This window comes from Cryptomeria japonica, chromosome 2 (assembly GCF_030272615.1).
Source record: "Cryptomeria japonica chromosome 2, Sugi_1.0, whole genome shotgun sequence".
NCBI classification, from domain to species: domain Eukaryota; kingdom Viridiplantae; phylum Streptophyta; class Pinopsida; order Cupressales; family Cupressaceae; genus Cryptomeria; species Cryptomeria japonica.
In genome coordinates this window covers 13,045,571-13,060,607 of record NC_081406.1, presented here as the reverse complement: position 1 = coordinate 13,060,607, position 15,037 = coordinate 13,045,571, and the positions used below count along the sequence as shown (strand labels likewise).

At 39.4% G+C, this 15,037-nt stretch overlaps 1 protein-coding gene across 4 annotated transcripts in view; it reads right to left on the bottom strand.

Moving 5' to 3' along the window:
- Window positions 1-2,638: 2,638 nt before the first annotated feature.
- Window positions 2,639-15,037, bottom strand: part of LOC131042106 (alpha carbonic anhydrase 4) — a 158,499-nt gene continuing 146,100 nt past the window's right edge. For all 4 annotated transcript variants that reach the window (XR_009105120.2, XR_009105119.2, XM_057975419.2 and 1 more), the window contains exons 3-4: window positions 3,209-3,259; window positions 2,639-3,050 (exon numbers count right to left, since the gene is read on the bottom strand). Coding sequence is in view for 2 of the 4 variants with exons in the window: in XM_057975419.2 (XP_057831402.2) it covers window positions 2,985-3,050; window positions 3,209-3,259 (117 nt within the window). In the remaining 2 variants the exon portion in view is untranslated. The remainder of the gene's footprint in view (window positions 3,051-3,208; window positions 3,260-15,037) is intronic.

The following is a 15,037-nucleotide window of genomic DNA, read 5'->3' as shown; positions in this document are numbered from 1 at the left end:
AATTGATTTGAGTGTACAACTGTCCTACTACAGACTTGTTTGTACTAGCACGAGAAACTCTAATATCAATGATCTGGATCCCAAGTAATCTTGGGGACAATCTTATCTATTAGCTAGTAAAAAACAAGATCATAGAATTTGCAAATGGAAAAACAAAACAGTAAAACAAATACAAACTTATTATGCCTCTTCTATTTAAAGAAAAAATGAACACACAACATATCTTAGTTCCTCTTTTTATTTACATAACATCTAAAATCCATATATGAATTACAACTAGGCTGACAACTAGATACCACATCTATGCTAACATTTGTTCAACGTGTATGGCCACATGATATGTGTGGATAGGACATTGCTCACTGTCAAACCCAAACAATGTTGTTACATGTGGTGCAAGCATTGCCAAGTGTGGCATGCGTATGGTGGTGTTTCTTGAAGTGTAGTCGCCCCTTATGTTATATACACACCGTTTGACTGAACATAAGTATGCACCATGATACACAATGTTGCATGTGATTGTATAGATGCACGAATAGTGTCACACAATTGCACATGAGCAGTGTGCTCATACAGGCTATACAATGCTAAGTGCATTGTGGTTGTGTGCAAGAACTCTACACATACATGTTGTAGAATGCCAAATGTGATGATGAGACTAGCATACAAGATTGTGCTTGAATAAGTATTATCAACTAAAATGACTATTCCAACTTAGGAACATGTATAAGAGAGTTTCAAGGAATTTCAAGAAGTCTTGGAAATTGTTTTATTTGTAAAGTAATCTCGAATCAGTAAGTATTATCAACTATAGTGACCATTCTATCTTGGGGAAATATAGAAGAGAGTTTCAAGAAGTCTTGAAGATTGTTGCATGTGTAAAGTAATCTTAGTCATTTTCGCTTGACACACACAATTTATTAGCATCCTTGATTTGTTGGATAAGGTCCTTATATATAGTATTGACTAGGCCTCCAGGGATCTAATGCATCTGCAGTTGTTTGTATTCAAACCGGAATAGAAAATGGGTCTTCATCTTTCTTAAAATCGTTTCTCCCGGTGTGGAGATACTTCCACAATTGTGCTACCCTCTAAGGTCATGTTTTGGTTTTTCTCTAAGGTCTGTTATTTGCCAATGGTGAAAGAGACTAGAGGATCAAAATTCCAAAGCCATAGATTGCAATGACTCTTCCTCTTCCCCAGTAGCAAATGTTTATCTACCATGTGAATCACCTTGCCTTCTCCCCATTAACAAACGCTTACCTACCAAGCGGATCCCTATGCCTTTGTGATTATTACCAAGTAAAAATGTCATTAGTATACTAATGGCTGTGATGAAAGAATGTAATAAGCATACTATCAAAGAATGGCATTATTCTAATAATTAACATATGAAGGCCATCTTGAGATAAAACAAACAGGTCAAATCCTTAAAAAATAATATATCTTAACAAGAAATGATTGTGTAAGACTTCAATTACACAAAAAAGACTGTCAATGCTGTCTCACAGATTTGTGGGTCGCAAAACTTGTAGTTTAGGCGAATAGAGTTGCATCATTGTTCTACACACTTCAAGTAACAGAACTTTATAATCATTTTCAACTTTAAACAATGTAAATTTCCATTGTGCATTCTTAGTGTTTCCTCCCTCTATTTCTTCAGAACTACCCAGCATGGCCAACATACTTTTTCTCAATTGTTGACTTAAATACAAGGAATACAAATAACTGCTCTAATTTTTGTTAGCCCCCATGTTTTAAGCAATAGCTTGGCAAAAGTGAGAAACTAGCTCCATGGTGTTTTTGTACTAACACCCAAACTATCTGCAGTTGTAGTCGGTCAGTTATAGCATCTTCAAAATTCTAATCTGGAGCGAACCTTTTTCTGCAATCAAAGGAATTAAAAAAATCTAAAAACCCTCCGGGAAGAATGCTCCTCCCATCCAGAATAGTATTCTTCACTATTTAAAGCATTCTCCCATCCTTGATCAAGTCTCTCCCAATATCGTGCTTGAATGCTTCTTCTTTTTCCTTGCATTTTCATAGTACAAAATGATTTCTTGGGGTTGTCATCTGTTACGGGCATTAAATTGGTGTGAGCTGTTCTTTTCTTCACCACTTTTAGAGTATGGATTACATTTTTTTTTTGTTTTGAAATAATGAAAATATAAAGTGAAATAATATGTCCAAAAAGATCATCTCTTTGTAAGAAAACTTTCAGAAGAAACCACGAGAATTTCTGATTGGGTTGTGATCTAGTGGTTCAGAATCTTCAGATAAGATTTTGTCTGTATATGTGTTTGGGTGTTTGTCAAAGAATAAAAAGGAAAACTGTAATTCTTTGGCTCTAGTTTCCCATTCCTTCCATATTCTACAGATTTGTTGAAGGAAAAAATGAAAATTATAATTCTCATTCCTTTTTTTTTATTGGAAAAATGCATATATTAATCAAAAAAAGAAATTATAATTCTCATTCTTACATATTCTTCTAATTTTACTTTGATACAATATTCTCAACCATCTAATATTCAATGTTTAATGTGTATATAGAGCTATTAGTTGCCACTTCCATTAATTTGTGACTTCATATAATACATGAAAGCCTGAATAAACAAACTTTCCTAATGCTAAAGAAGCCTTTAGAAATCTAAAATAGACCATATTATATATCCAAGCAACTTAAAATTAAATTACAAAGTATCTACTCAAGTAAAAAAATTCCTCCATGTTGCCTGTTATATGATCATCACAAGTAAAAAAATTTGTTGCAACTACCGTAAGAGCGCAATGATGAACCAAACAAATACCATGTGTAGGTATTTTGGGAAGCTTATTCAAGAAACTGCAAAATATCCTTCAAAGTACGTACCAACTTCCAGGAGTAGTAGGTAATGTCTTAAATTCTTAATCTCCTAAGAAGTCTTATTGGCATGCCTAAATATTGAAGTATGAACCTCTGCCATTGTTCTTCAGACACAAAACTATCAGGTGAGCTTCCCCTTGTATACAGACCTTGCATTGAGAGACTGAATTGGACGAGAATTGGCATGCTGCAATCACCAACATATCCTCAACTTTTATAGAAAAAATGATAAATCCCTCAAAGATCCAAACCAATCTACTAAAAATACATTTTGTGCTGTATGACTTCAAACCCATTCCAATGAAAGAGAGAAACCAGATTAAATGTAATTAAATCGTACTTTACCTCAAGAGCAGCATGTAACAGATCCAGTTGCATTGGAGAGACCTTGTATCTCTGTATCAATCAAGATATAACCAATAAAAATTTATTTGCTGACATTTTTTTGGCCAAATACTTGTTTTTCATTGAGCCGACATTTTATGAAATAAATAAGAAATGTTACAATTTTTTTTTTTAAATCTGCATATGTGCATCATATATTGTTTCCAAATTTCTCCCATAAGGCATGTATTCCTTTACAACTCAAAGAGATTTAGTCATTGTACAAGACTTATGACCAACTATTCTCTATCCATAATTTTGTAATGTCCCATTCTCCTTAGCATGTGCACTTGTGTCGAGGTTGGCCTATATTTGATCCTCGTAGGCCAATGTGTTGTTTAGGGGGTCGACGTGGCAGTGATTGGTGGCTTGACATCTCATTATTATTTGATATTTTGATGTTATAAGGGATAACACGTATCAGGGGACGTGTGTATTTTTAATTAATAAAAAAAGGTACATTAAAATTAAATGTTTAATTAAATAATATAATGTGTACCTACCCTTATCTTCTAGAAAGTGAATGTGACGTGATCTCTTGTTGAGTTGTGGAGACACAGGTTGTCCGCGGAAGATCTTAGGGAACAATACCTCCCTATTGGTCAGCATAACTGAGGAAGTGAAAGACCCTCCAAAGGGTTGCGTTGTGAGTGGGAATCATTCAGTTTCTCACATTTGAGCATAAAGGAGTTTTAATATCAGATTACAGAGGTGCTTCAAACTTGCAGGTTGGTGAGATCGCCTTGTATTGAAGAGGGCATTCTTTGAACATTTTTGACAGTGATTTCTATATCGGCATTTAGACGATATCAATCATCATTTATTGGAGGCAGATCGAAGTTATTGGGAGCTGTCATCGAACCTATTGCAGAACCAGGAAACCCACGATTTTGTTCATACCTTTCCATATGTGCATCGATTTTGACAAGTAGCGATTCCTAAATTCATAGGAGAGCAAGGCGATACTGTTGGGACAGTTTGGAAGGCGATTTTGGTGTCTATTTGATTCATACCATGAATCCAACCTGAGGCAGGTTATGACCTTTGATTTTCATTGATAGATGCATATGACTGCTTGGAACCACCTTGGGGAGATAGGCGCTGTCTTCTAGATAAGGATCTAGATCAATTTGGGGAAGCATTCAGGCCACTAGACAGCAGATCTGCAGACCTTCTTCAGCAGCAGCAGGGACGGCACATACTGGTTTTTGGTCTTACACACTAGGGCCTTCATCATTGAAGATCTTCATCGCCTACACCTTACCAGGTTCCTCATTTCTTATTTCATTTACAATGTAGTGGTAAAGTGTGACTTTATATCAAGTTTGAGTCCTCAGAAGTCTGTGATCTAGTCCATGTAAGTCAGTCCATTGTCTTCAGAAATCTGAAACTAAACCCTTGTGAAATCAGTCTATTCCTTGGTTCTTCAACAGCATATTATAATGGTCTTAAATGAGAATTGAATTAGATTTGGGGACTGCATCTTTTGGACAGTATTCTGAGAATGTCGGGACTGCATCTTTTGGACAGTATTCTGAGAATGTCTGCTAAGTGTTTGACTTAATGAGCCCATTTTGCCTTGTTATGTTGTGGTTATTGTTTACAATTATTTCTCTGACATTGTTGAGACTCATCCCCCATTAAAAATTGCTTCAGAATGTCCTTAGTGAACAGCATGATAAACCATGACAGTCAAGTGCTTGTTGAAATGTCTTAGTGAAATATATTAGGATTTCATATCAGAAAATTAGCAAGGACATTACAGTGGTATCAGAGCTTTCATCCTGCCATCCTGTGATCAAAATTGGTGAATGAATGCAAGGGAAGTAAGGTACTATAACAGGGAACAGTGGAGACAGCGGTACCAAAACCCACAAGTACCTAACATAGACACATTATCAGCAGCATTGAGGGAAAGAGACGCTGGAAAAATGGCAGAGGATGACAAAGATGCTCGGATAGAGAGGAAGTTTGACACCATGTTGGACATGATGTCAAGATTATTGGGCAAGATGGAGCAGCAATCCAACAACAACACCAATTACCAAAGAAATGAAGCTGAGCATAGCGGGAGCAATGAAAACATCATAAATGTTGAAGGAGATAGGTCTGTCCAAAGGACTATACTAGAGGATCAGCCTCTAGATCACTCTTCCCTACCTTCACACCAAGGGAAGACCCTCCTGCAGTTGCTGCTACCTGTTGTGACGTATTCACACATTGCCCCATTGCAAATGGGGACCCCTACTTTTTTTCGCTTTGTGGGGTTTTGCTTTATAGGTTTTAGAGTTTTGTCTGTTAGCCTTTGCTTTTCGAGTGTCGGCAGGGGGATCACTAGGATGGCAGGCTTTGCTTGAGCCGAGGTGAGTCTTTGGGGCCCCAAAATTAGGGTTACTTTGAAAGTCTTCCTTAGGGCCTGGTTTTGCTCTTGTTGCTAATTGTGTCTTGCTTGGTGAGTGAGTATCATTCTTGAAGGTCCAAGCTAGGTCAAGTTGGTGAGTGATGAAGTCTGGAATGTCATCCTGATCTTCAAATGCCCTGAAATTTGGCTAAGTCTGGAATGTCCTGATCCTGAAATTTGGCTGTCTGGAAAACTGAAGAATCCTCCAAAAACTAGATTTTGCAATATAACTCTTGGAGGTCTGAAACCACTCTCAAACATCCTGACAACTTATACTTAAATGTTATATTCCATAAAATGATCCCAACGGAGAGACCAAAATGTCAAATTTCGCTCCTGACCCTTCCAAAGGGTCCAGAGCGAAATTCTCCATAAGACATTCTACTTTGACCAAAACCTAGAACTAACGCATTCCTAGGCTTGAATGAAGGTAAAAACGCTTGTTTGAATGAGGAAATGTGAAAATGAAGTCAAGATTTGAGCCCAAGGATGATTTTCGCTCCTGACCCTTCCAAAGGGTCCAGAGTGAAATTCATTTTTCTCCACTTTGCTCTTTGACATGACCAAGTTTGTTGACTTTTGGGGCGTGATGGGAAGGTTTTGATGCACATTTGTCTTTGAGAGGAGATTTGAGGTGACAAAATGATGGAAATTAGCCTAAAGTAGGAATTTCGCTCTTGACCCTTCCAAAGGGTCCAGAGCGAAATTCTTGAAAACCTCATTTTCTCCCTTGTATAGACCAGCGTTCTAGTTTTGAGGTGATGGGATGTGAAAATGTGAAGGATTTTAGCCAAGATTAGGAATTTCGCTCCTGACCCTTCCAAAGGGTCCAGAGCGAAATTCTTGAAAACACTCATTTTTCTTTTAGCCAAAGTCAGGACCAAGGTGGATATGAAAGGAAAGCAGTCTATGTTTGCCTCCCAAGGAAGATTAGAGTTTGAAAAATCAAGAATCAAGGTCAAAACATGATTTTCGCTCCTAACCCTTCCAAAGGGTCCAGAGCAAAATTCATTATATACTTCATTTGCTCCCTTGTTTTAGCTTGAAACCTTGCTCCTTAGACGAAGAATGATCTATGTTTGCTCCCAAATGAGATTGAAAGTTTGAAAATTGAACAAACAAGCCCAAATCATGATTTTTGCTCCTGACCCTTCCAAAGGGTCCAGAGTGAAAATCTTCTTAGACCTCATTCCCTTCCTTGTTTGACCAAATTTTGATTTGCAAGGTATCTTGAAAGGAAGAATGGACATGTTTGGCCTTTGGAAATGTTTGAAAGCATTGAAAAATGAAGGATTTTAGCCAAGAGGGTGAATTTCGCTCCTGACCCTTCCAAAGGGTCCAGAGCGAAATTCTTGGAAACCCATATTTTTTTCTTGGAGATGGTCAAATTCTTGAGTTTTATGGCATGGTTAGAAGGACTTTGATGTGTTCTTGCCTTTGAATATTGGATTGAGGTAATGGAGTAGTCAAAACAAGCTCAAAATAGGAAATTCGCTCCTGACCCTTCCAAAGGGTCTAGAGCGAAATTCCTAAAATCCCTTATTTTCCTAGCAAAGTCAAGTTAAACCTGGGTTTTTGTAGCTTAGATGGGTGAGGAGAAGTGTTTTCTTGCCTTTTAAGGTGGATTCAAGTTGAAAGGTGGATTCAAGTTGAAATGGAGGAATGAACCTAAAACAAGATTTTTGCTCCTGACCCTTCCAAAGGGTCTAGAGCGAAATCCTAAAACCCATCATTTTCTCTAGAATTTGTGCCAAGCCATGCCTAGAATAAGGTGAGGGATGCCCTTGAGATTGCCCTTGAATTGATTGTTGTCTCCAAAAATGATGATTTTGGGCTAGAGGAGGAATTTCGCTCCTGACCCTTCCAAAGGGTCCAGGGCGAAATTGTGCAAAACATATCTTTTCCCTCAATTTTATGCCAAATCTAGTGTGGATCAAGATCAAAGGAGGCCTTAGGAATGACTTCAAATTGCCAATAATTATCAAGTTTGAAGGAATTGAGCCAAATGATGAAAATCGCTCCTGACCCTTCCAAAGGGTCCGGGGCAAAATTCACAAAATGTCCTTTTTCCTTCAAGTTTGAGCTAAGCCAAGATGATGATCAAGGCAAATTGGACCTAAAGATGGCCATAGGCATGTGTTTCAATAGGTTTTGAGTCCAAGAGGTAAGGATTTTGAGCTAAAGAGTGCGAAATTCCCATTATCACCTAATTTGCCCATGTGAGAAACTAAAAGGATGGATCCCTAGACTTTGTTGGACTAAAACAAGCATATGCTCACCTTCCAGAGGATTTTGAAGTCAAAAAATGGAGTAATTGAGGCCTAACCAAGAAAATTCACTCCTGACCCTTCCAGAGGGTCCAGGGCGAAATCTTTTGAAACTACTATTTTTCACCTTGTTTGGGCCAAGCGAGGAGCTGGTTGTGAGGTAACGTTGAAAAGAGGTCCAAGTTGGCTAGGAATGCAAATTTCACCCTTCCAGGGGATCTAGGGCGAAATTCTTATGGGGCCTGTCCCTGGGGAAAATCTTGAGCAAGCTTCATTTTGATGTCTTCTTGTTGATGATTTAAGGTATAAAATGCTATGTTAGAATAAATATATTATGTGTCCTTAATCATCTTATGGTTTGTCTTGCAGATGAAAGAAGACCAGGCCAGATCAAGGACGACCTCCACAAGACCAGGCCAAGACAAGGACGACCTTCTCCAATCCAGCATCAACAAGGACGACCTTCTCCAGTCTAGCATCATCAGGGACGACATCTTCCAGTCTAGCATTCCAAGAAAAGGTATACCATCCATCCTGCACATCAAAGACAAAGGAGGTTAGAGCAAGGGTCCGTTGGAGAAGCAGACAGTTTCAGAAGAGTTAACTAAAGTTAGCTTCTCAGTGTCATCAAATTGAATATCTACCAAGTTGCAAGTGTCAGACAAGGTGGCATCCCAGTCATCACTCCTCCAGTCGGATTGGTCCACCTCAGTGTGTCCAGATTCAATGTACCTGACTCATCAAAGATGGCACTAACTTCGATGTACCTACCTCGGTTATCCATTGGTCGAATATTCTAGAGAAGACATGTGTCCAAATAATGCAATTATTTCATTGGCCAGAATTGAGTTGGTTGTAACAAACCCTAATTAGGGTTTTCATTGTAAAATCTTGGCCATTGATCTTAAATTGATTTGAGCCATTGAATTGTATTGAGAGCGCTATATAAGCCCTGGCTCCTCATTTGTAAAGGCGAATAGTTAGTCAGTAGTTAAAAGGTGAATAGTTAGAAATAGTGAATAGTCAGTTGATAGAATAGCAATTAAAGTAGAATAGAAAGATAAGGCAAAGATTGTTGCCAAGATGTTGTTGTAAAAGACTTGTAAAACTTCATTGAAGAAATGGTGAAATTTATGGGTCGATTCAACAATTTGCATGGTCTCTATACTTCTCATATTTGATTTCATGTTATTAGATGAGTGGAAGAAATGTGTTTGACTGATGGTGAAATTCATATATCCATACTACTAGCAGTTTGTTGATTGCAGACTTGCCTTGTGTAGTCAACTGGAATCATTCAGTTTAAGTTTAACTTCAATTGTCGCTTCTTCACTGATATGCATCAGCCCAATGGTGTCTATGCCTATAGTGATGATCTGAATATCATAAAGTTTTCCTCCGAAGATCGCACTAACCTTGTGGAGATGGTCCTGGGAAGTCAAAACAAGACTTAGTTAGAATTTCATCAAAGGTCATTCATTGCTCCTACATTCTTAGTGTCAAAATTAGATCCTTTCCTCGCCCTCATCCTTTTTTCCTTTTTTCAAAAATCTAGGCTAGTGAAATCCTGTGTTCCAGTAATATTCAAAGCAAATCAGACGTTCAGGTCATCGAGTGTAAGTCCCCTTGTGATTCCAGCAAAATCACATCGTACCGCAAAGAGCTTATCCATGAGTAGAGAACCTACATTTCAAAACCTTGGAGTTACTCCAACTGATCCTTCGGCAAGATCTTTAGCAGTTGGGAACTTTGTTCAAGAGAGGATAAGGTACCTTTAGGTATTTTATTCTGTGTTTGGTCGTGTACAATATACACATCAACACTACCACATTTGGAGATGAAGCAAGGCAAGCTTACCAAGAGTATACTGCATTACCTGCTGATTTGAAGGACCAGTGGACCTTTGATCTATACATGAATCAAAGGAATAGAAGAGGAGGAGCTAGAAATGATCACTACAATCAACCTAGGAATGATTATCAGCAAACCTTCGGTAAGATACCTATGCCTTATTTTGATGGCAGCAATAAAGGTACAATTATTTTGATGGCAGCAATAAAGGTACAACAAGGTCTTGGGTGCAGAAACTTGATAATTACCTTTCCTTAAGACCTATACCGGAGGAAGATGCAATTAAGTTTGCCACCTTGCATTTGGAAGGAGCTTCCCATGAGTGGTGCTACCATGGGTTAGTTACCCTTGGTCATAACTTAATCACCACATATGCTGAGTTCACTGAGAAGCTAATTGACAGATTTGATGTGAAGGACCCTAAGGTAAGCTTCTGTGAGCTAGCTCAACTTAAGCAACATGGCTCCCTTGAATCATACATCACTGAATTCCAGCAATTGTCAGTCATGGTTCCTAGCATCAGCGAAAGAAGATTGGTAGTCCTATTCACTAAAGGACTAATGGAACCTCTCAAAGGCTGGTTGAAAGCCTTTGACCCTCCCTCTCTACAAGAAGCAATGAAAAAAGAAAGAGGGATTGAATTTGCAGCACCAACCAGCAAGTTTTCTTCGAAAGGATCTTCTTCCTATCGTGATAATAAGAAGTTTCAGAAGAAGGATGACAAAGCTAAGGAGAAGTCCACTTTTCCTCTTGATCGTGAGACATTGAATGATTTGAGGAAGAAGAAATTATGCTTCTATTGTAAGGGGCCTTATGATGCTAATCATGATTGTCCCTTAAGGCCTAAGGGAAAAGCAAACAGAGTTGTGTGGGCACTCTATGAAGGATCAGATTCTGACCAGCAGACTGATGATGAATATTCCGAGTCAGAGAAGTCAGAACAACAAGGAGAAGTTGAACCTGAGGTGAAACTCAAAGAGGCTCGCCTCACTAACATTCATCGTGAGGGCTCTTTTAGGATGAGAGGTGTTCTTGTTGGGCAGAAAGCCATCACACTTCTTGACACAGGTGCGACCCATAATTTCATTGATGCAAGGCTTGTGGAAAGACGGGGCATATGCACTGAAGATTTTGAGGGAATAAGAGTGAAGGTTGCTGACGGTTACACTCTTAAGTGTGACAGGATGCTACCCGACTTGCCTATGTGCTTGAATAATTTTAAATTCAAGGCAGATTTCTATGTTGTGAATATGCGTGACACTGATATGGTTCTAGGCATGACATGGCTGCATGATATTGGCATATTTACTCTCAACCTCTGTGAGATGGAAATGAGGTTTGAGATGGATGGAAATACACGTGTTGAAGGCACTTCGGGACACTAGTTGCGGGTGTATTTCATTCAAGAGGATGGAACGTCTCTTGCGTCACGACATGGTCGAGTGGGCAGCAGGATGTGTTTTGAAACCTATGCAAGAGGAACAACAAAAGCCCATCTATCCACCTGACATCCAAGAGTTGAGGATTAAGCAAGATAAGGTTTTCAGTAAGATTCCACCTGGACAATCTCCTGATAGAGGAATTGAACACATCATTGAGTTGGAGGAAGGGGCTAAGCCAGTGATAATCAGTCCCTACAGACATCCCAAACAGCTCAAGGATGAGATAGAGAAAACCATCAAGGAATTGTTAGCTATGGGACATATCTGACCTAGTAAGTCACCTTTTCCTTCATCTATAGTTTTGGTCAAAAAGAAAGATGGAACATTGCGTATGTGCATAGACTACAGATTGTTGAACAGGAAGACCATCAAGAATAGGTATCCAATTCCTAGAATTGATGAGTTGATTGATGATCTTCATGGGGCAGAATATTTTTCTAAGATTGACTTAAGGTTGGGCTATCACTAGATACGAGTTAGGGAGAAAGACATTGAGAAGACAACATTTCGATGTCATTGTGGTCATTTTGAGTTTGCGGTTATGCCATTTGGGCTAACCAATGCACCTGCCACTTTCCAGCCCACAATGAACAGGGTATTTCAGCTGTGGAAATTTGTGCTAGTCTTCTTTGATGACATTTTGGTGTACAACAGGACTTGAGCAGAACACATTGCACATCTAGATACTATTTTGGGTATTCTTGGCAAGGAGTGTCTTTATGCCAAGGAATCCAAGTGTGACTTGGGCATGACAGAGCTGCTTTATTTGGGTCACATCATCAATGCAGAGGGTGTGCTCATGGATCTCGTTAAGGTCAAGGCGATTGTAGAATGGCCTACACTTGAGAATTTGACACAGCTGAGAGGGTTTTGGGGCTTATGTGGTTTCTATCGCAGGTTTGTTAATGGGTATTCCTGACAGGCAACTCTGCTCATTGATTTGACCAAGAAGGGAGGCTTTGTTTGGTGACCCAAAGCACAGGAATGCTTTGAGATGTTCAAATGGATTATGACCACTTGTCCAGTACTTGCATTGCCAGACTTTAGTAAACCCTTTGATTTGCAGTGTGATACTTCAGGTGAAGGGATTGGGGCTGTCCTTATGCAAGACAAACATCCGATTGCATTTGAGAGTAGGGAGTTGAGAGGTCCTGAGAGGAGCTACAACATTTATGACAAGGAAATGTTGGCCATCATGCATGCCTTGGCCAAATTCAGGCAATATTTGGTAGGCAGCAAATTCACAGTGAAAACAGACCATAACAACTTGAGACATTTCCTTGGGCAGTGGGATCTTAATGATAGACAACAGAAATGGGTGAGTAAGCTGCAATCATATGACTTTGAAATTTCTTTTGTCAAAGGGTCACAAAATGTAGTGGCTGATGCACTATCTCGCCGCCCTCATTTGAGCTCCATGGCACAAATTTCAGAGGATTGGAAGCACATGATTGTGGCAGAATATGCCAAGGACTCTTGGGCTCAGGTTTCATTGAGGGGTTGATTCATGATGATAGATATGCCATTGTGAATGATTTAATCATTTACAAGGGAAGGATCTTTTTGACCCCAGGATCGAATGTAAACAACATAGTGATGAGAACCTTTCATGATACACCCATGGCAGGTCATCCTGATTACTACAAGACATATAAACAGGTGCGGGAGAGATTCACATGGAAAGGTTTGAAATCAGATGTTCTTCGTTATGTTAGAGAGTGTCCTGTTTGTCAGCAGAATAAGCAGGACCACACAGACCCTGTAGGTTTACTTCAGCCACTTCTAATTCCTGATAGGAAGTGGGAATGCATTTCCATGGACTTCATCACGGGTTTACCCAAGGTGCAGGGTAAGGATTGTATCTATGTAGTGGTTGACCGTTTGACTAAGTATGCCCATTTCTTTCCGATCACCACTACACATTCAGCTGCACAAGTAGCAAAGTTGTTCTTCAGAGAGATATTAAGACTGTATGGTTTACCTCAGAGTATAGTGAGTGATAGAGATAGCAGGTTTATGAGCCATTTCTGGCAAGAACTTTTCAGACTTTGTGGGATTGAGCTCACTCCAAGCACCAGCTACCACCCGCAGACAGACGGATAGACAAAAATAGTGAATAAATGGGTGGAGGGATATCTCAGGAATTACATTGCTTCGCAGCAGAAGGGTTGGCTCAAGTGAATATATCTTTGTGAGTATTGTTATAATACCACTTACCACCTTTCTATTCAGATGACACCATTTATGACATTGTATGGGTATGAGGCACCTAGTTTTATTGATCTATTGTTCATTGATAGTAGAGTGCCTAGTGATGGAGATATGCTTTAGGAAAATTAGGATATCATGAGAGCCCTTCGAGAGAATCTTCGGAAGGTATAGAACCAACAAAAGCAATACGTAGATCAAAATAGAGTAGAGAGAACATTTGAGGTGGGCGATATGGTATATTTGATGCTACAGCCGTATAGATAGTCTACTCTCAAGAGGAGTGGTGCCGAGAAACTTAAGCCACGATACTATGGACCTTACAGGATTATCAGGCGTGTGGGAGAGGTGGCTTATGAGCTTGAGCTACCGACAGATAGTAGAGTGCATAATGTCTTCAATGTTTCGCGCCTCAAGAAGGCGTTAGGGCATCATGTGACTCCTTCCATGACTTTGCCACCCTTGGATGATGAGGGTAAGCTGATTTTAGTACCTGAAGCTATCTTGGATGTTAGGGAGAAGCGGTTGAGGAAGAGAGCTATCAGGGAATATTTGATTAATTTGCCAGTCAAGGATGCTACTTGGGAAGGTGAGGAGATCCTGCAGCATCCTGCATTGTGATTGCTTGAGGACAAGCAATTTTAGGGAGGGCGGACTGTAATATCCCCTTCTCCTTAGCACGTGCACTTGTGTCGAGGTTGGCCTATATTTGACCCTTGTAGGCCAAGGTGTTGTTTAGGGGGCCGACATGGTGGTGATTGGTAGCTTCACATCTCATTTTTATTTGATATTTTGATGTTATAAGGGATAACACATATCAGGAGACGTGTGTATTTTTAATTAATAAAAAAAGGTACATTAAAATTAAATATTTAATTAAATAATATAAAGTGTACCTACCTGTTGTGCAATATCGCACACCCATCCCCGTCTTGGACAAGGACCCCCAGTTTGTGCCTTTTTGTCCTTGCGGAAGAGGAAGGGGATATGAAGGGTCAAGTGCCGCTAAAACCAAATTCAGCCTCTAGGGCCATATTGCAAACTTCAAACTCCCCAATTCTCGCAAAGTCGCCTAAATGTGAAGAAAGAGTTAAAGCCTGCAAAGACGTTGAAATGCCAATTTTCGCCAAAAGGGGGTTAAAAGTTAAAAATATCAAAACTTTGAAAAAGGTCATAAACCCCCGAAGTTTGCCATTCAAAAATCGCCCAGTTTCAAGAGGTTTGTAGAATTCTAAAATTGAAAAGTGTAAGAGCTTGCAGCGGTTGCAAAAATCCCGAAAGTCGCACTAAGGAGGCATAAAGTGCGAAATGTCCAAGTTCGCAAAACCACCTAAACTCCGAAATTCGCTACAAGGGTGTAAAAGTTAGAGTTTAGAAAGTTTGCAAAATTGGTGAAATCCCCGATTTTCGCCAACCAAGCGAGAATTGCAAGGAATTTATAAAGTTTACAAACCATGTCAAAATCCCGAAATATAGAAATCGCGGAAATATGAAAATTCCAATCAAGTGAATATCGCCGAGGTTTTCATCCAAGGGTAAATCGCGATTTTTTGAAAAAAGCCCTTAACTCTTGAAGTTCGCTATTTCAACTTAGGGAAATCACGAAAAGGTTAGAGTTTGC